This window comes from Bufo bufo, chromosome 10 (assembly GCF_905171765.1).
Source record: "Bufo bufo chromosome 10, aBufBuf1.1, whole genome shotgun sequence".
Lineage (NCBI taxonomy): Eukaryota > Metazoa > Chordata > Amphibia > Anura > Bufonidae > Bufo > Bufo bufo.
In genome coordinates, this window is record NC_053398.1 from 36,586,919 (window position 1) to 36,612,453 (window position 25,535).

At 43.7% G+C, this 25,535-nt stretch overlaps 1 protein-coding gene and 1 long non-coding RNA gene across 3 annotated transcripts in view; one reads left to right on the forward strand and one right to left on the reverse strand.

Moving 5' to 3' along the window:
• Positions 1–25,535, reverse strand: part of SYT7 (synaptotagmin 7) — a 384,370-nt gene that overhangs the window by 201,676 nt on the left and 157,159 nt on the right. For both annotated transcript variants that reach the window (XM_040409405.1, XM_040409404.1), the window contains exon 2: positions 14,399–14,502. In XM_040409405.1, coding sequence (XP_040265339.1) covers positions 14,399–14,502 — 104 coding nt within the window. The remainder of the gene's footprint in view (positions 1–14,398; positions 14,503–25,535) is intronic.
• Positions 1,000–24,127, forward strand: LOC120980355. Its single transcript, XR_005774510.1, has 3 exons — positions 1,000–1,009; positions 4,842–4,847; positions 23,999–24,127. It is a non-coding gene; the product is annotated as an uncharacterized LOC120980355 (long non-coding RNA).

The following is a 25,535-nucleotide window of genomic DNA, read 5'->3' on the forward strand; positions in this document are numbered from 1 at the left end:
CTGAGTGAGGAAAAACCAGCTTTAGGATGTGCCTCTTCAGTTGTAAAGATACATTGGGGGGGCCCTCTGGGATGTGGGCCCACTCAGATGTGCTCCCCTTCCCCCCATGCTGAATCCCTAGCTACTCCTCTGGTTACTACAGATCTATGTCAGCCTGAGACATATAATGTTTGATCAAATGTTGAAAAAGCTAAATAGCAAAAACACCTTCTTAGTGTTTGATATTCCGTGGCTTTAATATCTAACATTTTAGTGGATATCATGATTATTCAATTTTCTATAACTTTTAAATCTAGCTTCAGCAATATGCCACAAAATGCTAGTTTCCAAACATACAATAAATTACTATTGTCCACATTACCATATTTCACAATGCCCACCTTTTTAAGCAATAGTCAGGATCAGACTGGCCCACCAGCTTACTAGTGGATCTTCTGGTGGGCATAATAATGAGCCTGAAAGGACAACCCCATTTGGAGCCTATCACTTACCAAAGGAGTTATTCTAATAAGATAACTCACGACCAGTATTGATTATTAGACCTGATTAATAATATGTCCTGCATGGATAAACACACATCCTAAGTAGATGGTTGATAGGACTACTAGATCATTGAATCCAGGAGAGCCAAGGAGTCTCCTATGGGAGGTTGCCTGAGCAACAGGACACCTAGTGTGACACTACAGAACTAGAACCTGTTGCTCAGGCACCCTCGCATAGGAGAATGTTCGTAAAGTACAACAAAGTGGCACGCGCTGACTCTTTGGGAGCCGGAGGCAAAGACCTTGCTGACATGCAGGCTGCAGCCTGCAGGGTGGGAAGAAGGGAAGAGCAGGAGGCGGGTTTGCATCTCCAGGATTCAGAAGACCAAGGCAGGTAAGCAGAGCAGTGGCAGCCGTAGGACACCACTGTGACAAATGGTACAACATAGAGTCATAAGAAAAGATGCTCCAAAATTTTTATTACGTTGTGAATGCAAGTAGTTACTAAAACAGACGTGAGATGAGAGGTTTTAAGTCCTCTATAATGATATTACACCTACACTTCGACAATATAATGCATTGCAGGGGGATTATCAGATCTTGATTAGATTTACAGGCAAATTATATAAGGAGGTAAAACAATTATGGGGATGACAAGGCAATTAAGGAAAGTTCACTAGATGACTTGCTCTGCAAGCAATCTTACCAAGATCATCAAAGAAACAAAATTTATATGAAGTTCTTCTAAGCTTGTTTATTTTTTATGGTCTTGGTAAGACTGCTTTGAACGTGTGTTCCTCCAAAAGTACACAACTAGTTTCCAAGGTTCTATTATGTGAGCTATGTTTTTGGAAATTGTGCAAAAACATAGTTCTATAGTACCATTTTGGAGCAACAAACTAAATCCAAATCCCAAATACTCCATTTATATAGATTTTATAAAAAATGGATTTCAAGATCTTCCCATATTTTAGCAGATACTAAATCTCAAAAATCACAGAGATTCCTATAGAAGGACATCAAAGTTTGTCCAATTAAGTTTAAGCTTTGCAACTGGGACAAATATCAAGAGACCAGATGTTTAGGACCCATTCATTTTCAATGGGTCCTGAAAAAAAACGGACAGCTCAATGTCTGATTTTTTTTCAGGACCCATTGAAAATGAATGGGTCCAGATCTGTTCAGCAAAAAACGGAACAGATCAGGAAAGAAACAACGGACGTGTGAATGGACCCTTATTAGAAGTTTTCCAACATGGTTTATCAAAAGCATTATATAAAGAACCACATGTTGCTCAATTTTCCACCCAGACATCACATTGGACTATGTTCGACCATTAAAAATTTGAATAGCTATAAGTGACTTGCTTTTTGATAAATAAAAAAAACAGATACTACTTGACTTCATAGCTTGACTTTTGTACATGCCATAGCAAGTAGAAGACTGATTGAGTGTTGAGCTTTGGCCGATGAAAATATCTTCATTTGACTTTCAAGTAAGGAGTATGTTATATGTGATCTGCTTTCATACAATTGTATCATCTTGGCATATTTAAATGTTGTGCTGGGTGCCAAATTGACTTGTTGAAGATTTAATAAAAAGAAAATGTGTTTTTGTAATGATCCAATTAGACACCTGAGGCCGTTATCTAGCTATCTCCATAACTACAAACATTGGTGACCATTTCATAAGCAATCCAATTTTTTGTTACAGAACGTCTTGTGTTTTGTCTAATTATATTCTGTTTCTGGGGACACATTCTCTTTTTTAATACTTTTCACTAATATATAGCATATGACTATAGAATTTGAGAATCCATAAATGAAATAGCCTTGATCTCCATTTATGAAGTGATAATTGTTGCTCGGGGGTGCTGAATTTTAACTAGAAGACAAAAAAAACTAAAGGTGGCACCTCAATATTGTCAACCTTATTGATGTCAATACATGAAGCCCTGCTTCAATGTTGGACTGAGGTACCTAGGGCCCACCAGTAAAATTTATTTTGGGGTCCCATCGTACGGATACGTTCAAATATAATAAATAATCTAACAAGTTTGCTATATGAACATAGGCTGGTTGAGGTGCTGTACATTGAATATATGTATGTAGTGCAGTAAGTTTAATGTGCTATGTGACACTTGTGCAGAGGGTGGGAGACTAGGGGCCCACCTTGCTCAGGGGCCTAGTGGGGGATTCCCCTGTACCCCTGTGGGTCAGTCCGAGCCTGCCCCGCTTGATGGACAGTGGAGATCTTGGATCTCACATTATTTGTCCACCTGAGTTGAAATTGTCCCTGCTTTCATATTTCTTGGCAGTAAAGTCCCAAATACTGAAGATTGTAGTGAGGTGACAACTATTTCTCAGGACTTCCACAATCTATTTTTTGATAAGTAGAGGGGAATAAGCTAGCAGACAGTTCTCCAGTGGTTATCAGTTATCTAGTGGTTTTAGGCTCCGCTCCTGCAGGCAGCCCATTTCAGCAGCTCTCCATTCATTCTTGAGTTTTTTTCTTTTTTTAATTCTTTTTTAGACCTTTTGTGTATTTGTTTATTTACTTGTTATTTAGTTATTGCTTAGTGACAAGATGGAGCGGACTACATTTTGGTCAACCCGGTTTTTATTTTCTTTTTTATTGGTTTTTGCGTCCGGCGAGAGAATGAGCGATCAAGCTACTATTGTTTACAGCAGGGATCAGCTGTTAGCGCTCCGTAGCTCCGCTGGGTCGTTTAACATACAACAAGACGATATTCTCAGCGAGTTAAGGAGAAAGAGACGCGGGACCCGGGCTGGAAGAGGACGTTGGGACCGGAGGAAAAGGAACAGACCCGCAATCCCTTCCATCATCATGTGAAAGGTGAGATCGCTCCAAAACAAAGCGGATGAACTAGCGGCGCTAACGAAGCATCAGCGCGTCTATAGAGAGACATGGATGACATGATTAATGCCGGACACGCATGTATACATGGAAGGGTTTCATCTGCTCCGGGCTGACAGAAGCAAAGAGAGCGGTAAGAAGAGAGGGGGTAACTCTGGTTGTGTTTGTGAACGATAAATGGTGTAACTCTGGGCATCTAACTATCAAAGAGACGCTTTGCAGTGAAGACATTGAGCTGCTAGCTGTTAGCATGAGACCTCACTATCTGCCACGTGAGTTTACACAGGTTATTGTGTTAGCAGTCTACGTGCCCCCCTCTGCCAATGCTTCAGTTGCCTGTGACATTATACACACTGTGACCAGCAGACTTCAGACAAAACACCGCCAGGCCCTCTTTTTGATCTATGGTCTTTATTCACATGTCCCTGTCTTCCACGCCTCCCACCTTCACCCAGTATGTTAACTGCTATACCAGAGACAATAGAACTCTGGACCTACTGTATGCTAATACTAGTGTTGGTCAAGCACCAAAGTGCTCGGGTGCTCAGGTGCTCGAGTAGAACACCTCGGGATGCTCAGGTGCAATGGAAGTTAATGGGAGAGCCCGAGCATTAAACCAGACACCCCCTGCTCTGAAGAGGGGAGGGTGTCTGGTTCACATGAAAAGGTCAGAAATTGATGGAAACACCACTGAAATGGTTTGGGAACAGCATGGGGAGGATGTCTGGATGCATCTTGGACTCCCAGGTCGCTGCTGGGAACGATGTTGTCCGAGTAGTACGCCAATTTTACAGACTGACAATAATACGCACAAAGCCAAAGATAAAATCGATTTTAGAGGAAAAATTGTTAGGAAACATTCTTTCCTGCATATTTACTTGTATATAAAGTGCAAGTGCTGCCAAAAATTATAAGGAAGAGGCATTCCGATACAACCTGTATATCACATAAAGGAGGGCCTCATTCACATTGTGGTACAATTGTTCAGGCAGTGGGACTCCTACACTCATAAAGCCTATGCACTAAGTGAAAGGGTATCATACACACCCTTGAAAAATTATGATTGATGGCCTTCTGGTGAGCCTCAAAAACTATTGGAGCAAGGGCCTGCTGATCTGACCATCTAAAACATTAGGGGTGAGGGCTTGCTGCTAATGTGACCATCTAAAACATTAGGGGTGAGGGTCTGCCGCTGAGCTGACCCTCTAAAATATTAGGGGCGAGTGCCTGCTGCTGATCTGACCATCTAAAACATTAAGGGCGAGGGCCTGCTGCTGCTGATCTGACCATCTAAAACTTTAGGGGCGAGGGCATGCTGCTGAGCTGACCCTCTTAAACATTGCTATATGGCCGACATCCACGTGGTTTGTTGGACATAGCCAAAGAGGCGTGGGAACAACAACCCACACCACATAAAAGTGTGATTGAGTATGTCATTCGGATGCAAGAGCGGATGGAGACAGTGTTGCCGCTGTAGGGTAGAGTAGGGTCTATAATCTCCAGACTCGGGTTCGGAATTTTTACCCGGGAGATCGGGTTTTGGTTCTGGTGCCAACGGTGGACAGTAAGTTCCTGGTTAGGTGGCAGGGTCCCTACAAAGTGCTCGAAAAATTTGGGGAGGTAACCTACAGGGTACACCAGCCAGTGCGGAGAAAGCCGGAGCAGGTGTACCATGTAAACTTACTGATACCGTGGAAAGACAGGGAGACCAGTACGGACAACAGTCCTCGCCCGAGCTTTCTGGGGGTAAAATTTCTTGTCCCACAGTCTGATACGAGGGAAGCAGTTGCCACAGTAAAGATTGCTGACAACCTTTCCTCTAAACAGACTGAGGAGGCCAGGGAGTTCTTCAGCAGAAACACGGATGTGTTTTTGGACCTCCCTGGACGCACTTCTATCATCCGATATTACATTGTCACTGAGCCTCAGGCCAGAATCCAGTTGAAACCATACCAGGTGCCTGAGTCGCGGCGACAAGCCATCTCGGAAGAAGTGCAGCTGATGTTACAGCTGGGTGTCATCAAGGAGTCAAATAGTGAATGGGCCAGTCCGACAGTCTTAATACCCAAGCCGGACGGGACGTTACGATTCTGTAACGACTTACGCAAACTTAATGAGGTTTCCAAGTTTGACACATATCCCATGCCCCGAGTGGATGTGCTTATTGAGAAGTTAGGCCAAGCCCGGTATTTTTCTGTGTTGGACCTCACCAATGGGTACTGGCAGGTACCCTTGACGGAGGCTGCCAAGGAAAAAACGGCTTTCATCACACCACAGGGGCTGTATCAGTACAAGGTATTACCCTTTGGTCTACATGGAGCTCCCGCCACGTTTCAAAGGCTAATGGACATTGTACTCCGTCCACATCGTCAGTATGCTTCGGCGTACCTGGACGATATAGTTATCCACAGTACCGACTGGGAAAGTCACCTACCTAAAGTACAGGCTGTAGTGGACTCCCTTAGGAAGGCTGGCTTAACCGCTAACCCAAAAAAGTGTGCGATAGGATTAGAAGAGACCAAGTACCTGGGGTATGTAATTGGACGCAGAGTTATCAAACCTCAGGTGAACAAAATTGAGGCAATTCGGAATTGGCCCCGACCTGTCACTACTCGGCAAGTAAAGTCATTCCTGGGAATGGTGGGATACTTTGCTACACTAGCCACACCATTGACAGGCCTTTTGAAGGGACGCAAGTCAGTAACGATCCACTGGAATGAGAAGGCGGAAAAGGCTTTCTCCGCTTTGAAGTCGGCCCTTTCTCTGCTTTGAAGTCGGCCCTGTGTGGGTTCCCAGTTTTGGTAACGCCCGACTTCAAAAGGGAGTTTATAGTGCAGACCGATGCCTCCGAGGTAGGTCTCGGTGATGTACTGGTTCAGGAAGCCAATGGAAGTCCATTGTCTTCCTCAGCCGGAAGATAACCCCAGGCGAGACCAGGTATAGTATAGTGGAGAGAGAGTACCTGGCTATCAAGTGGGCACTCGAGTCTCTCCGCTATTATTTGTTGGGGAGAAAGTTTCGTCTGGTGACCGACCACTCCCCTCTCAAATGGATGAGCCAGGACAAGGACAGAAATGCCCTGGTCACCCGGTGGTTTCGGTCTTTGCAAAATTTCTAATTTTCCGTGGAACACAGGGCCGGCCGGTTACTAGGAAATGCAGATGCCCTGTCCCAGGTACACTGTTTAATGTGTGTCCATCCCCTCAGGGTTGAACAAAGGGAGGAGGTATGTAGGAAGGAACAAGGGGCCATCATTGATGGTCGGTACGTGTCACCGAGGTTCCTGGCCTCGGCGAGGTAAGAGACGTTTTTTTCCTGAAGTGTCGTTATTGCTTTGCACTTCAGCTGTTTAGTATGGCTGCAAAGCCAATCCGGGAAGACTCTTACTGGGAGTAGCCAAAGTGCGGGGTGGGTGGCTAGTCCCCATGTTCCAGGCCGGGTCTTGGGAGGCTTATAAAAAGCAGTCACCATTAATCAGGTGGTGTGGATTATCCTCCATCTAACAGAAAAGCTGAGAAGTACTCTATACTGAGGACTGCAAACAGGCGTGCAGGCTGGCTGGAAGCCTGCCAGTGTACTTGTCTGTGGCTGAGCGTATAGCCGGGTGTGAACTGACATCTAGGATTCCAGGTGACCATTATTATGTTTTGCTGTGTGTGAACAAGCACCAAGACTGTGATGTTTTTGCTGATTGTGAATAAAACACTGAAGTTGATTTACAACCTCGTTTCCTTCTCTCTATACTGCGTCCGCTAACCTGTCTACCAGAGCAAATCCCCACACCTGTTTCTCTGAGACACTACTTTGTACTTTATGTGTGCACATACTGTCTGATCTGCACAGGACAAAATATGTCTTCAGTTCCGCAAGTTAAGAATGAAGCACTGATACGCAAGGATTAGAGATATGCATATTTGTCTTCCGGTATGTACTGCATATAATCAAATCAAGGCTGTAGTTCTCAATTTACCTCCCACCGGGTTCTGAATATTGATATCCAATACACTTCTTAGAGCACAGATATCTTAGACTATGCTCCACTTTATTATCTCATAATCTCTAAATCAGCACTTACTGTACCAAATCAGATTTGTAAAACAGTTCCTTTGCATTAAGGATTTCTATTGATCCCATATGGATAGACTTGTTTTCAAGTAATAAATAAATGTATCTTGAGTGCCCTATTTAAAACCACAATCTAAGATGTTATTTGAGGTTGTGAAATAGATTTCCATTGTTTACGTGCTGTTATTTACCGTAATTTTTACCTTATGAACTGTATAAATTTGTCTTTGAGAAATAACAAAAGTGATTTAGTTTGGAGAAAAAGGTTAAATGCTTCTGCTCAAGAAAAGCCAGCCTTAATATTAATAATAATAAAAATAATGATAATATTTATTTATATAACGCCACCATATTCCGCAGTGCTTTACAAATTCATAGACGTTAAATAAAAACCTTAATAAGCAACACACCCCAGACCGACAATACATATACAAAAGATCATATCTATACACTACCAAGTCCTATCTGACCACTAATCCAATAAATGTAACCAAAAAAAGCTAAAAAAGTATGGAATAGCCAGAGGCACATATCACTCAGATCTAAGGCTTGTGAAAATGAAATAGGTCCATGGAGTCCCCATGCATAAGGTCGCACCCAGTGGCTTTCTCAGGGGTGGAACTCTTAGCAAGTGATACACAGAGCAGCTAATGGTAATCAGCTGTACAGGTCTCTGAGCTTGGAACTGGAACGGGCCCCGACCGTTAGGCCACCGCATGCAGATCGCAGACCCATTCACTTGAATGGGGTCCGTGCTCCGCACCTGACAGTCCGCACCGCAAAAAAGTAGTGGATGCACTACTTTTTTTGCGGTGCGGAGGTACGGACAGAAAGCCCACGGAAGCAATCCGTAGTGCTTCTGTGGGCTTCCGATCCGTGCCTCCGTTCCGCACAGCATCTCCTGGGTGCACACGGCCGGTGCCCGTGTATTGCGGACGCGCTGTATGCGGTCCGCAGCACAGGCCCGGCTAGCACACGGTCGTGTCCATGAGCCCTAAGGCTCAGTCCATCATATGAGGCTTATATCTGAAGTGTTCTCCTCATGGACAATATCAAACTCGAAAAGGACTGACGATACTGACCAGGTCGCACTTTACCGACTAGCAGTGTACTAGTGGGACACTACACTACCTTGTACAGAGCCCCTGTCATGCTCTGCAGCAAAATCTGAATGTGTGACCTTTAACCCAGCCAACCAATGTGCCCACCAATATACAGTGCTATATAAATAAATAATGGTACAATATCACAATCTGTGTGTACACCAGCAGCACATACAGTGCATTCCAAAAGTCTTTCACTTTTTCACATTTCGTTATGTTGCAGCCTTGTGCTAAAATAAAAAAATTTAAGTTTTTCTCCATCAATCTGCACTCAATACCACATAATGGATTACTGAAAACAGAAATTAGGGAGCGGTGATTTATTAAAACTGGTGTAACAGAGAAAAGTGGCTTAGTTTACAATAGTAACCAATCAGATTCCACCTTTCATTTTTCAGAGCTTCTTTGAAAAATGAAAGGTAGAATCTGATTTATTGCTATGGGCCAGTTTTACACCAGTTTCGATAAATCTCCCACAGAATTTACTCTAAAATTGAAACTAAAATTTCAAACGGACATAAGTATTCAGACCCTTTGCTATGACACTTGAAATTTAGCTCTGGGGGCCTCTTATTTGTCTTGATTATCTTTGAGATGTTTCTACACCTTGATTGTAGTCCACCTGTGGTAAATTCGGTTGACTGGACATTTGGAAAGACACAGCCCCGTCTATATAAGGTCTCACAGCTGACAATGCAGATCTAAGCAAAAGCCAAGCCCCTAACAACACCCATCTAGTTTATCTCTCCTCCCATCAGCTAGTTAGATAGACACTCCCCTATCACTGCCCCTAACAATGCCCAGCTAGTTTATAGCTCCTCCCACCCATCTAGTTACTTAGACACTCCCCTATCACTGCCCCTAACAACGCCCAGCTAGTTTGTAGCTCCTCCCACCCATCTAGTTACTTAGACACTCCCCTATCACTGCCCCTATCAACGACCAGCTAGTTTATAGCTCCTCCCACCCATCTAGTTACATAGACACTCCCCTATCACTGCCCCTAACAACGCCCAGCTAGTTTATAGCTCCTCCCACCCAGATAAATACATAGACACTCCCCTATCACTGCCCCTAACAACGCCCAGCTAGTTTATAGCTCCTCCCACCAGCTAGTTACATAGACACTCCTCTATCACTGCCCCTAACAACACCCAGCTAGTTTATAGCTCCTCCCACCAGCTAGTTACATAGACACTCCCCTATCACTGCCCCTAACAATGCCCAGCTAGTTTATAGCTCCTCCCACCCATCTAGTTTCTTAGAAACTCCCCTATCACTGCCCCTAACAACGCCCAGCTAGTTTATAGCCCCTCCCACTCATCTAGTTACATAGACACTCCCCTATCACTGCCCCTATCAATGCCCAGCTAGTTTATAGCTCCTCCCACCAGCTAGTTACATTGACACTCCCCTATCACCGCCCTTGTTGCTGCTTTGACACACCCATGGACATGGCATCACAGGAAATAAGAAAGGGTTGCATGGACACAGGCTCGGACTGGCCCACAGGGGTACAGGGGAATACCACCGGTGGGCCCCTGGGCAAAGTAGGCCCCTAGTCTCCCACCCCCTGCACATGTGGCACATAACACATTATACTTACTGCACTACATACATATATTCAATGTACAGCACCTCCACCAGCCTATGTTCATATTAAAAACTTATTAGATTATTTATTATATTTGAATGTATCCGTACGGTGGGCCCCCAAAATAAATTTTACTGGTGGGCCCTAGGTACCCAAGTCCGACACTGCATGGACATGGTCATGTGACCAAAGCCCAGAACGGGAGATAGGAGCAATAAAAATAAAAGAAATACATTATGAAATGATATCTACCTTCATAAATGATTACTTTAAGGGATGTCGATGCAAACTGAAAAACCCCTTTAAGGAAATTCTGAAGGGACACCATAAGTCTCTGTTCATGAATATTTACATGCATACTACACAGTCTTCATTCATGGATGCTTTCACATCATGAATGGGAAAGTCACTCCTGTCTTAGGGATAGCACAGATAAGGCTATTGTAATGATTGAAGACCCAGCTTGTTGCAGCACAGAATATGAAAGCTGGAAATTAATTTCTACAATATTCATCTGACACGTCATACTAATTTGGGGTTTTAACCATGTTAATGTTTTATTGGTTTCATCTCAAGCAAGAGATTTTGTTTCAGGCAATTTACGTATCATGAGCTTCAACGGCATTTTCCAATAAAGAATTCACAGCACGAACTCCATTGTATATATCCATGATGGGAATTTACTGCACCAGTAGGAAAGCTCTGTGTACTTGTGGTTGTCTGCAAAACACTGATCTGTTACGCAACTTTCGTACCAGCAATAGAATTGAAATATTAAATGGACAATACATTTTGTTTTTTTTCCTCTTTGGAAAGTCAGCAGAATTGGTGATACAGACAGTATACTGGATGTTAAATTGTTTTGGTCATGTGCTAGTGATAGTAAATGCATATTTTTGAGAAGGGAAAAAAATCCATGCAGATACATTTTTTGATATTTCTAATATACAGATCAGAGCTTTGATTATCTGATGCATAATTCAAAATCCCCTTCATTGTTATAGAGTTAAACATTAAATTCTGGCTTCCTGCTTTCACCACTAGAGGGAGCTTAGGAGTTTACTTCAGTATACAAAGAGCTCTTAATCGCCTCCTAGTGTGCGGTTTTCCACCCTTTAGACCAGGGATGAGCAACATTTGGTACTCCAGCTGCGGTGAAACCTCTACTGCCAGCATATACACTTGTTTGGCTGTTCTCAGATCTCCCATAGAAGTGAGAGGAACATGGTGGGAGTTGCAGTTTGACAACAGCTTGAATACAAGAGGTTGATGACTTCTGCTTTAGACTTTGATGATGTATCTTCTGCATAGGTCATCAATATCCAATTGGTGGTGGTCCAACAACTGGCACCTCTACCCGTAAGCTGTTTTTGGCAGCCACTGGTGCTGAAAGCTAAACAGTGGATGGAGCCAGAAGCAGATCTTTCATGCGGCACTAAAAATCATTGTTCAGCGGCAGTACATTGCCAACAAATAAAAATTGGGGGGGGGGATAAAAAAAAATCACATCAACGATCATTCGACCTTGTGCTCACGATGGTTGCCGCATTGGCAGTTACTAAGCGTTGCGTGGCATGCTATATCATCAGTCAGGGCTCGTTAAGGGTTAGAAATCTATCCAGGTAAAAGCTTATACTGAGGAACGTGAAATCTCAGCAGCAGGGGAGGAGGTGCACTGAAGGGAGTTTGTCAATTAGGCTAGTTGGCCAGAGATTTAGCTGGACTTATAAACTGCTCACCTTAATGTATCATCTCCTCTGGTGGACCCAAGGATCACTGGCCTGATGCTACCTGTAAGGGGCGTACAGCCAACACCGCCACGATGACTGCCATTGCTGTGATGCATTAGACTCTAGGAGCAAACTTCTAGACTAGCAGATGTTCTTCATTCTCTAGTGTCTAGTAATGGACATGGGGAAGACATGAAATATTGATTCCAGAACACATACCTCAGATTGCAGATCTCAAACTTGCTGGCATCTATAACTGGATGTATGGATCTGTTAGTTTCTGCACCAGTGCCCAAGGAATTTCTACCTGTGATTGAGTGATCCCCAGCTATGTAGCCAAATGTGGTTTCCATGGTGATGGAAAAAATGCAATCACCTTCAAACAACCTTCACATTTTGAGCACCAGCATAAGTTCATGCATTTAGTATAGGGTAGAGTCTATAGGAAAAGATCTGGCACTGAATAAACATGCATTAATAGTTGAAGGACAGTCATTTAAACGCAGTTTATATTTGTTCCATTTATGTCTGAGATAAATCTTCTTCTATTTTTCTCTTCCAAACCTTCCCTGGAATATTTTGCATTAGACTGCAAAGTTCTTTGGAACAGATGTGAGGCTATTAAGATCACTTTACTTCTTGGCAAGAATACACATGAATAGCTATGCTTGAGTAAGTAAAGGAAGGAATGGACTCTCTTATGGTCCTGGATCGTGGGTGACGTCCTACAGTTACAACCATCAGCCATCGGGGCAACCATCACTGGAGACCCTGAAGGACCGGCGCCAACCTAATCACTGACATTAATGAGCCTTATTGATCCCCATCATTAGAACAAATTAATTTTATCAATGAAAACACCACATGGAGGGCATTATCTGGTGAGACAAAAACCTTTTCGAAGAAGAGCTGCCGATTTTACTGGGAGAAGGTCTTGGTAGCCAGACCTTTCTGCTGCACCATCCATGTAAAACAAGGGCAGCTGAAGTTCACATGGGATTCTGGATCATGTAGGGGGTCAGTTGGAATGTTCTATTGGATGGGACTTGCTTGGACGTAGTCTCCCCTAAAAAAATATTGTTTCTAGGAGGAGGAGGAGCTCCCTATCTTGTACAGTAGCATATGGAGTCCCATACAACTCCATACATTATCACAATGATCTGTCCTTCTTAACATTTGAAGGCCGAAAGAGTTCTGAAGAGTGAGGGCTTATCTTCCCTGTCCCCCAGGGTAGCTTTCAATTTCATGTCAACAGTGAGAATGCAAAATGACAAAACCACTTGTATTCAAGTCAGTGGTGAGAAGAAATGTTCAGGTTACAATTTCTCTTTTTGTCATCATTGACCACAAACTAAAGCCACCACTAGGGAAAACCTACATATATGTCCGCTCTTACATACTGTGATTGTCCTCCTAACTCAGAGATACGTGTCATGTAATTTTAAGGAGGTGTAAGAAATTATTTTAACCAACTATTTTTATTTTATTTTTTAGATAAATAATCATAAATGTGTCCTTGGTTGGAGACTGATTTCATGGAATAACATTTTTGATTTGTTTTGCTCACATCATGGGGTATGTGGTTCATTAAAACTCTAGTTTTCGGTAAAGGTAATGAAACCATTACATTTTGTCTGTGGATGACATGACTTTTTGAAATCATGGGGAGTTTGTATGGTCAGTGGCATATAGGAAGTAGGGTACAAATACTTGCCAACAGTTTCAATGTAGTAAGAATAGTCTGCAAACCGGGTGGAATTTATGCAGATCCCATCCAAAAGTAATAATGCACGCAGATGCAAGCATTATATATAGACTAAGCCCTCATTCTGATAAAATCTGAGACTCTCAGCCAATATATTTGGATCAAAACACATCTGTACCCACCTACCACCGCCAAGGTGGTCTCAGTCAGGCAGGTCCTACGCTAAACCTACCTATGCCGTTAGGCATCTACGTTCAGGAGCGCAGACTCTGGTAAGCTCCAAGAAGGCAGCAGTGCTCACAGGAGTGACGGTGCCTTCTCAAAACAGCTGATCGGCGTGGGTCCTGGGTGTCGGACCCCCCCCGATCAGATACTGATGACCTATGCTGAGGATAGGACATAAGTATATAAATCTTGAAAATGAGTGTGTAATGTGCTATGCCAAACAACTGAATGGCTTGGGTGTTGTCTAATGCAAGATACCATTGGGAATAACTGGTCAAAATCTTTTGGTCAAGTGCTCACGCAAGGGTGGTGTCAGGATTCTAATGGTAGAAGCTAACAGTTTCCTTTTAGTCCTCTGACCCCAGAAGTATTAATTAAAGCTCCTGGACCCCCGTCATGCCTATCATATATCATTTCTACTCATTAATATTGAATATCAGATTAAATTACTGGTTAAATACAAAAAATAATTGGAGGATAGAATATCCCACACGTACATTATGTGCCTTCTCTTCCTGTCACCTTTGATCATATTTTATGAACGCGTACTCATCAAAGTATTTGCAGACATGAAGTAATAAGAAAAGAATGAAGACAGGCACATACTGCTTACTTACCATTTTTCGCTGGCACCACTGGCAGAGTCCACACATTACAATTGTGATACTCAAGCTGAGGGCGAGGACACTGGAGACTATAATTATCTCACTGGTTGGAGCTCCTGAGAGAAAAGAGAGAGATAATGAATGACTAGGGAACGAAATTGGGTTGAAATACATGAAAAGTATAACTGACAAGGCAAACTGGGTCTGAGAAGGAGAAGGAGAAGATGTCAGCAATTACAGGAGGTATTAAAGAAAATGAACGAAAACTAGATACGGCGGGATTCAATGGGGAACCAAAATTTAACCTTGACATGCCTCCCCTGATTGTGACTGAGCGGTATGTAGAAAAGTGCACTTGAAAATCCAGCGTGGCACCTTGATTCTCTAAGCGTTTTGTCAGAACAAGTTTACCATGGCGGACAAAGCTGATGGGCACTGATTAACCTAAGGCAACATTTAAAGTGGCGGGCATGAACAGGTTAACAGGTCATTTGCAACACCCTGTACCCCCTGTGCTCCCTGAATTAGACAACAGAAGAGGACAGACATATGGCGGAGTAACACAGTAGCCAGCTGGAAGCCTGTTAGAAGGCAAGAGGCGTGTGACACTACAGCCCCCCTCTGCGTATCTTCCTCTCTTTCTAATGCCGGATCTCTCGTTTATCATCCTGGTCTTGCTCTCCTTTTTTCTCACCCTTCTCACCATCGCCACTCCCCAACCAGTCCATCAACCTTACGGCTAAAATATATAATAACATTTATAATACGACCACAATTCTTCAGTTGTCCCTGCCCTTAAAGGGAAAATCATCCTGACATATCACACATCAGGAGATGCCATCAATGGGGTCAATGAGCTCAAACCCTCACCATATCACCATTCATGGTTGCCCATAGGAGGATCAGCACAAGATCCTCAAGGAGATGTGAGCAGTAGAGAGGTATTAAGCTAACTTCACACATGCGGCAAAGCTATCGAGCAGGCAGTTCTGGCAGAGAACAGCCTGTCGGAGCGCTTCGGATCCAGCGTAGCCAGATTGTGCCAGCCGAACCCCATTAACTATAATGGGATCCTGCCGCTCCCCAGCATTGATGTTGGGATTAAGCCGGACAAAAGACATTGCACGCAAAGGTTTTTGTCTGTCCGAATCCCGACATTTATGTAGGGGAGAGGCTGGATTCCTGACGGATCCGATTATAGTCAGTAGGGTCCAACGGGCACGTGGCACTATCCAGCTATGCCGGATATGGGGAACACTGGCAAGCTGTTATCTGCTGGAACAGCCTGCCGGATAGCTTTCCCGCGAGTGTGGAGTTAGCCTTACGTAGACAAGTGAATCACATTGAATGGCACTGTGTAAGCCACTATCATATAGGAACCATGGCACAGGAATGTCCATTGTGAATGGCACTATTTGGGTCCATTCATACGTCCGTAATTCTGGCACTGCATCCATTCCGCAATTCTGTGGAACAGGTGCGGACCCATTCATTTCAATGAGGCGTCAAAAGATGCGAACAGCACACTGTGTAGTTCCATTCCGCGACCTCGCAAAAAAGATAGAACATGTCCTATTCTTGTCCACAGACAAGAATAGACATTTCTACCAAAGGGCAGGACATGTGCGGACCTCAAAACACCTACGGACGTCTGAATGGACCCTTAGCATTCACTAACCTCAGTAAAGACATCATTACTACTACAAAAGATTTTACAGAGGAGATTTGAAACTCTTTGTGCTTGGAATGATTACATTTGTAAGCTTTGTAAGCATGAGTGCACTTTTTGTGTAGACATGCCTTGGTGCACTACAATGCTTTATACTATGGCCACTGAACATGGTGCTCAAAAGAAAATGTTTAAATAATTCATTTTCAGTCAAGGTTCCAAAAATTGTCTGTGAAGGTTCTCCTTCGTCCAAGCCATGGTATATCAGTAGTAATAACTCAGAGCAACTGGACTTGTATTTTTTCCCCTTGCTAGTCATCCGTCTGGCTTTCTCAAACAGAATGGCTTGCATGAGAATTGTGTAGCATTAAATATTGGTGACTCATGGTTTAGCTATGGAGGTAAGATATTGATTGCATTTTCATGACTAAAGCAATTAGATGTGATTAAGCTCCTTCTGGAGAGGTGTTAAAACAGCATTGTAAGTTGAAGACAATAGATGTCTCACCCAACACAGAAGAGCCAACAATTGCGGGCAGGACACGGAAAATATTTCACATTTTGCAAACCAGCATCTGGATCTGAATACTTTTGTATTTGCATGTAATTAAAAATGTAGACTAGCCAATAAAACGTATCTGTATAGCACCACCTTCTATTTGTCATTTTCCTTATTTCTCTCAGTGAGGTGGACACACATGCTCAGTTTAAATCTTCAACTGCCACCAACCATATGTTCTGTTAGCTGTGGCAGTTACAGAGAAAGAGCTACAGTAGAAAGAACATGTCCCCATAGCTGCCATCCTAAAATATATCTAGCAGAACAATTGAAGCAATTAATGGGGTTAGCGCTGGTTCCATGTGAGGTACAGGGCTGGTTCTAGCTTTGTTAGAAAGAGATTGTCACATACTACAAGATGTGATGATTCATTTTTTTACATAAATCATGATGAGCATTTTAAGGGCAAAGGACACTTGTTTGATGACAGCGAGTTTTACATCTTAAGACTCATTTACAAGAGCCAATTTTGCAGGTGATTGTCGGGAAGGAAGTGTTCCTTCCCGAGAAGCGCCTCCTCATCAGTGAAGAAGACCACTGCATTTACTCTTTCCATCTTTCATTCTGCTCTCTATCTCTCATCGTCCATTCTCCATCTCTTCTGTCCCTGTTCACTCTCCTCTCACTATCTCTCTTCTAACTCTCCTCGCTCTTCTATCCACATCTCTCCTTCCACTCTCCTCTCTCCCTCTCTTCACTGCTGTGCTACATCCACCCTCACAATGCTCTCCATCTCCTGCCACATATAACAACTCTAACTATCCATTCTTTCCTGCTGGTTTCTCCATCTGCCAAGACCCTTCAAATTTCTTGGCTGACCGTTGACAAACTGCCCTCTGCTTTTACCCAGCATTCTTTCTTACTAAATAATCAAACACGACCATATGGTTTGGAGCTGTGCAGTTTTGGAGATATACACTAGTACTGTGAGTTGCTGCCACAACTGTACAAGATCAAGAGTAGACCTTTTTCACCCTTTCCATTACGTTCAGCTATTTTCCATGATCTTTTCATCTTTCCCCTCTCTCCACAATATATTCTCTTCAGTCACACAGTGATCCCCCTCCTCCACTCCTTAGATCCGTTCCCTCCACTCTTCCCTTGTATTGCAATCCCTCTCCCTCTCCTCCTTCTAACTTGTTTATGATGCCTCTCCTCCCACTTGTCATCCACTGTCTTCCTCTTCTATTAATCAATCCTTGTCTTATGGAGCATGGCTTCATACAATACTTAATGCCATTATATATTAATGTCTCCTCAATGCAACATCTAATAGATTAACATACAATGAAGTTCATAAGAAGCAAGGTATATTCTTAAGAACATGTTATTTCTTTCTAACTGTTGTGACACAGTCAGAGGTTTGGTCTGGGGAAAAAACAGTTATTTTCCTCCCAGGATGTGCTGCTGGGCTGATTTACAGCCAGGTGAGGTCAAATACCAGATCGGATTTTAAGTGCCGATCCGGGTTTTGGCAGCATCTGGCTGTCCTTAAATAGGCAGCTGGGCTCAGAAGCGAGGTCTCTGAGTTGGGATCTGGGAGCCTTGTGTCTGGATGAAGGCTTGCTACCTGTTTGGTGTGAAAACAGGTTGGTGCAGCTATGCTCAAGGACTCTTTGAGGCAGAATTTCTGCATGGTGTGAATTACCACCAACACCACAAGGTGACTTTTTTAATGGTTATGACTGCTTGTTTTGTCATATGCCTAAAGTGTGAATAAAACACTGAATTGTTTGATCCAAAGAGCTTGTTGTTGCCTCTATACTGCGTCCGCTAATCCTGCCTACCAGAGGAAAACCCCACACTGTATGGAACAAAGGGCAAGTAAATGAAGAACAATCCAAGAGCAAGTGAGATGGTAGCTTCTATCAGCGAATGTATGAGATAATTTGCTGTTTATACCATGTTTTATAATATCTCCAGCACACTTTATAATATTGTGGATGTTCTGCTTCAAAACCATTACTAACCATAAAGTAATCCTATGGATAAAGCTGAAATTTCTGCTTTTGCCTGGAAGGAAAGCAGCGCCAAAGGTAAAATTACCTGCACCACACCACTCCAGAGATTCTTAAAGGGGGTTGTTCAGCTTTTATTGAGTGATGGTCTTTCCTCAAGATAGGCTATCACTAGCTGGTCGGCAGGACTATGAGACCCCACCCCAACGATCAGTTGTTGAGGTGTAGCTCCGTCACCGGAAGTTAGCGTTGGAACTACATACCTGTAGTAGAGGGGGCAGCTCATTACTACAGCTAGGGTCAGACTGGGGTTCCTTGGGCTCACCAGAGGAAATTATTCTTGAGGTCCAAACCCTATATCATCAATTATGTCTAGCAGTTTTTGATTCAAAGAAATAGACCCTAGTTACAAGTTATTGGCTCCAAATGAATTTTTCTCCTGGACCTTTGTGGCCGACTATAGTATCAGACCCTGGGTCCACCAGAGGATCCTCTGGAACTCTGGTGGGCCAGTCTAACGCTGACTACAGCACTGCTCCCGATAAAGTAAATAGCAGTGATGAGCTCTGAAAGTGCAGCTATTTGTCTGGCTCATAGAGGAATGCCCTGGAAGACCCAGCTTTCTGAGGTCCATATGTCTAATACCCCACAAAGGTAGGCAGTTCCATTGAAAAACACCAAAATCTTCAGTTACATTTCATCAGACAAGAACATGCATTTTAAAAGAAAAAAATAAATAAATAATTGGATTTCGTTTATAGGAGGACAGAACATCAATATCTAAGTCCCAGAAAACCCCTCTAAAATTAATGTAGGTTGGCTTCCATTCCACGGTACATAGGTGAGGTATACCTTTTTAAATCTTTAGTTTTATTAACATTGAAATACTTTGCACAGGCACCTTCCTCTGCATGCTGAGTGAAATGTGTTTAATCAAATACACGACACAGCAGATATTGCGAGAACAGGAGGAACCTGAGCTGGTGCCTAAAGTCTATTGCACGGGAACTTTAAGAAAGACAAAAAAAAACGGCAGGATACAATGAACGGCTCATTTTTAGACCCAGCTCTCTACTTTATACTAACAATCAAGACTCTATTACAGAAATGATCTCTTCTTCACGGCACATAATCAGAACGCAGCTTTCACCGGGTTTTTATACATTTCGAGCTCGAAACTGTACAATCAAACCCGATTAACAATGGTGCCTCCTACTGTTGGAGAAGAAATGAACTGCCTTTGACATGGTATTGTTTACTTATGATTCAGAGCTTTTGGTGCACGTAGGGAGGGTGGTCTAATAAATGTAAGAAAGGCCTTATACAAATCCAATTCCATTAACACTATTGTCTTCCACCACATATAACCTCTACTGTGCTCCTGCACTTCCAAGGGTTTTGTATAATGAGCACCTCCACAAACATGTCAATATCTTCAATGCGGCTGATTGTTCTTTAATGAGGCTAAGCGGGTACGACAGGTCGATCCGAGGTGTTAGATTGAACTGTAACCAGTCGCGCCATTTGCACATCGTAAAGGGAAGTCTGGAAGTGTTGGTATGATGCAAATGTTCTTTTGTTCCAGGGGAAAAGGTGTTGTTTTGTCTGTGATCTCTGCTCAGATGTTCAGTAGTGTGGATCGAGCATGCTCGGCCGAACACTAGTTCGGCTCGAGCATCTCCATGCTCGGCACATGGCGGTACTCGGCCGAGTACCGCATGTGCTCGAGTCTCCTAGTCTCCTCCCCGCACATTTTGCGTCTGCTACGCAGCCAAGAAACATGCAGGGAAGTACTGGCACGCACTGTAATGCCGTAGCCATGTTGGCTACTGGCATTACAGTGATTGGCTGGCCGGAACGAGTCATCGGGTGCTGTAAAGTACCCGATGACACGTGTTCGGCTCAGTCTTAGTCGGAGAGAGCTGAGCATAGGAAGGGAAAGACTGTAGGGAGTGTTATTGGAAGATTTTTATTAGAAAAACCTTTCAGAGACCCAAAAGTCCTTTTAAGGACTATTGTGTGTGACACCAGCAATATATATTTTTAGCGCATCCTGCGCTAAATAGCATCTAATAGGCTGCTGCGGACAGTTAAATTATCTGCGCCACATCTCCTGTGTAAAGTGTGCGCATCCCTAAAATATCAGGGATATCCAGTGTACTTTTTCCGTAGATGGTGTCCGCTGAGGACAGTTAGATTATCCGCGCCACATCTCCTGTGTAAAGTGTGCGCATCCCTAAAATATCAGTGACATCCAGTGTACTTTTTCCGTACACGGCGTCTGCTGAGGACAGTTAAATTATCTGCGCCATATCTCCTGTGTAAAGTGTGCGCATCACTAAAATATCAATGACATCCAGTGTACTTTTTCCGTACACGGTGTCCGCTGCGGACAGTTAAATTATCCGCGCCACATCTCCTGTGTAAAGTGTGCACATCCCTAAAATATCAGTGACATCCAGTGCACTTTTTCCGTAAACAATGTCCGCTGCGGACAGTTAGATTATCCGCGCCACATCTCCTGTATAAAGTGTGTGCATCCAAAAAATATCAGTGACATCCAGTGTACTTTTTTCCGTAGACGTTGTCCGCTGCCGGACAGTTAAATTATCCGTGCCACATCTCCTGTATAAAGTGTGCACATCCAAAAAATATCAGTGACATCCAGTGTACTATTTTAATAGACGGTGTCCGCTTCTGACAGTGACATTACCAGTGCCACATCTCCAGTGTAACGTGTGCGCCTAAAATTTTTATCTGTGACATACAGTGTACTTTTTACGTAGACGCTGCGGACAGTGACATTACCGGTGGTACCTCTCCTGTATAACGTTTCCTCATCCCAAATACCTGTGACATTCTCTGTAATTTTTTATTAGCCACTGATGGCAGTATTGACATTATCTGCGCGATATCTCCTGTGTGACGTTTCTACATCCCTAATACCTTTGTCAATTTTTTTGCGCATACACTTCCAAATCCTATGCTACTGTACATGTGACATACTTTCAAACATATATCACATTCAAAATGAAGAAGGCGAGCAGTAAGGGGTGGGGAAGTGGCCGTGATGCTAATGGTGCACGCAGAGGCCGTGGCCCTGGGCGCGTTGAAACTGTGCCTGCTGCCAGAGCACAAGAAAAACTGTCATCCACGATACCTAGCTTCATGTCCCAGTTTGCAGGGCGGCGCAGGACACCACTCTCGAAGTCAGACCAGTGCGACCAGGTGGTCGATTGGATTGCAGCAGATAGTGCTTCCAGTCGGTTAAGCACCACCCAGCTCCCCACTACATCATATGCAATATTAAATGATGCCATTAGAAAGCACAATTTGTCCTGAAAAAGAATTTGAATATTGTGGCTTTTAGGTATAATTATTGTACGGTTTGTGTATACTTACTGTTTAGAGGACCACTCCGGTCAAAAATGAAGTCAGCCATCACTTGGTATTAATGTGTTCATTGCTTTTACATCGCTCAGGCTTTTTGCCTACTTTTACTACATAGTTTCCACATTGCAGCATCGCTCCAGCGACGCCCCTGGGGCTCCATAATAGCGCCCCTCTGCTGTAGTTCACGCCCCTTGGCTTTACATTGACAGTGCTAGACGCTTTCCTGTGCCTGTGCCCCGTGTCCAGAACGGAGCATGCGAAGCTGTATAGTGCGCATGCGCTGTCACTTCCGGGTTCAGTGACGTAACGATCTGTGCGCACTGTGCATCTTCACAAGTCGAGAATGAAGCCAAAGACGTTGTACGTTCACGGGTGTGCAGGGGCGTCTTCTCAGCACTAGACCAGAGGGTCTAGTGCTGTCAACCGACAGACAGGGGGCATGAACTACAGAAGAGGGGCGTCATTAAGGAGTGCCAGGGGCGTCTCTGGAGCGGTGCTTGAACCGCATAAGCCCGCATCCTGGTTCTCAAATACATCATCTGCATATTTTTTAAAGTTCATTTTTCTCCACCACCGACAGCAGAAAGTCAGTGTCAACAACCCTACCAGGCCATATGCCTGGTAGGGTAGGGTTGATCCTGATGACAGAGCCTCTTTACTCCTTGGAGTGAGCAGCCAGCACGGTGCAGGAAGAGTCTGACGTATTTATAATATACAGGCTATCATGGTGCATAGAGAGAAACAATCAGCAGCAGAGGGGTTGGGGGAGGATGAGGGGAGCACACATATCACGAACACTAGCATTGGCCTCCTGCCCCAAAGATTAAGCACTGATTACCAAGACTGGCGTTCCAAGCTTCAGTCCTTGGATAAAGTCTTATTGTACGACCACACGGCAAGGTCATGTGGCATTCAGGACACGGCCGTGCTGCAATCAAGAACCACACAGTCAAATGGGCCACACTGGGCCCTAATTAAACCAAAACAACTGTCCTGTTTAAGCCGGCCTGCATTGTTAACGGCTGCGCGGTATTGCAGGGGCCACACGGTCAATAACAATGTAGACCAGCTTAAACAGCACCGTCTCATTAGATTAACTAGGGCCCGCTGCAGCATGGCAGTATCCTCAACTCCACATACCTTTAGAGTGTCTTCACACACAGTAGATATTGTTGCAGTTATTGGAAAATCAGTTCCATTCATCTAAATGGGGTTTACATAGATTTCTGCAAGCCGAATTCAGGTGAATGGAACTGATTTTCAGTTACAGAAATTTCTGCAACTAAATCTGCTGGCCCCCTTAAGAGTCTCAGACTTCAATAAAATTAGCGCATCTTCTGGTAGTTCGTAGTACAGGCATCCTCAAACTGCGGCCCTCCCGCTGTTGCAAAACTACAACTCCCAGCATGCCCGAACAGCCTACAGGTATCAGCCTACAGCAGGGCATTGTGGGAGTTGTAGTTGGAGGGCCGCAGTTTGAGGGTGCCTGTCGTAGTAGATCTGGCATAAATTATAGTAAATTTGTTGGGCCATTGCTGTCCCCGTCTGTTTCCGCTAAGCCCCTGCAATTGGTAGTGAAAAGTGTGAGAAATTGCCAAAAATTGATACATCACTGGCATAGGAAGAAACGACAGTGCTTTCCAGAGCGATGCAGCCTTTTCAAATATCTGATGGGTGGGGGTGCAGGGATGTGGTAACCCTAATCAGAGAGGGGAGCATAAAGTAGTTGACAGGTTCCTTTTTAAAGAAGCACTCCCACAAAAATCTTTATTCTATGGCCCATTAGAAAGGTCTATGATGTAAATTGTAATGAAGCCAATTGTCTTACTGGTCACTGTATTTCTGAGTTATAACCTCCCTTCTGATCCTCAGCTGCGTCATGTGACAAACACTCTGATTTCCAACTGACACAGGACAGGATGTCAGTTTCTTCTCTATTTATTCCTATGAGACTGACATTGAGGATCCCATAGGAATACATAAAAAAAAACTAACTTCCTGTCCACATGTAAGATCCTGTGTTATTTGGAGAGTCACATGACAGCTGAGGATCAGAAGGAAGGTTATAACTCACATAAACAGTCTCTGGTAAGAAAATGACATTCACTACAGGTTACATCATGTACCTTTCTAACAGGTCAGAGAATATACATTTTTGTGGGCGTGCTGCTTTTAGAAGCTATATGAGATTAGAAAAACATGGCTGCTTTTTACCCAAAACAGCACCAATGCTCATAGGATATGTCTGGTATGGCCCGATTCATGGTCTTTTACTTTTAAATACTACTGTAATTGAAGCAAGTCTGTTCCACAGAGGTGAGTTACTCTCCTCCTTAATGATATTCTATTAGTGTGACTGTGTTTTTAGCTTATCTGTCCCCTGGTCTGTGCTGCTCGTGTTGTTTGTACGTCTGGAATCCTAACAAATCTACATCCATATAAAAAGGCACATAAAAAAAAGATGTATACCGCAATAGCTTGGGCACATGTGTGCGGAGGAGGCGCATTTGACTGCTGTCAAGCATCACTTTCTCAAACAGAAGGTGACATAGACTTGTCATAAGGGATGTCAGCTCTCTGTTGAAACTGAAAACCTGGAAAACTGAATAAAATCAGTTCTTTAACAGCCCCTTTTAACAGTGTACCGCACTATAACTGCACCACCTGGCCGTGAAAGACAGACATACACAGACTGACCAGGGTAGAATACAAAAAACACTGACAAACATACACAAGACTAGCATTTATAGCTGTTAACCGAGTGGGATGGTCATCTGAAGGCTCCATGTGTACAGCATTTGCTCCTCAAATAAACCTTAAAGAGTTTTCACTTGTAGCTAACACCATCCCTAATATCAGTGTCAGAGCCACCATATGGCTGATTGATCATGGGGTACATACTCCAGACAGCTTCTTTGGGTTGTTTTGCCTTCAGGTGACTCTCTTTTTCCTACATTTTAGCCTTAATAGCAATGGGACAAAGCAAATGTAGAAGGAAAGCCTGCAGGTTGGAAAGCTGTTCACATTACCTACCGCCCTCTCTTCAGGAATGAGACTCCCATACCTTCCACTAGGTCCTGTTTCCCAGGACCAGTTCACCACTAATGACTCCCAGTTTTTCTTATATTTTCCCAACCCAAGATATGCTGCTGTCTAGGTGGGTCTTAATGAGATGAGGCTTTCTAAAGTAGGTCTTATGGAAGACCATTGCTGGTCTTTCGGTGTCCAGTTTAAAATACTCCTCCCTTTTTCAGCCACTTTAATGAGATTCTCTGGTCTAAGAATAAAACTAGAAAAACCTCTGAATCAACCAGCAATAAGGAACAGGTGAGCACTTGCCTGATCCCTCGCTGCCACTTTGGTTCCCCCAGCTAGACTTTATTTACCCGACTGGGTTGGTGATGTCACGTCAACAACACGTGACTGCTTAAGCCGATCACTTACCTTAGTGGTGCACCTGAAGAGATCACTGATAGGCTGCAGCGGTTATGAGTTGATGACATGATGTCACCGCTGCAGCCAGGAAAATAGAGCCCTTGTGGGAGAACAGGAGCGGCAGCGAGTTCTTTA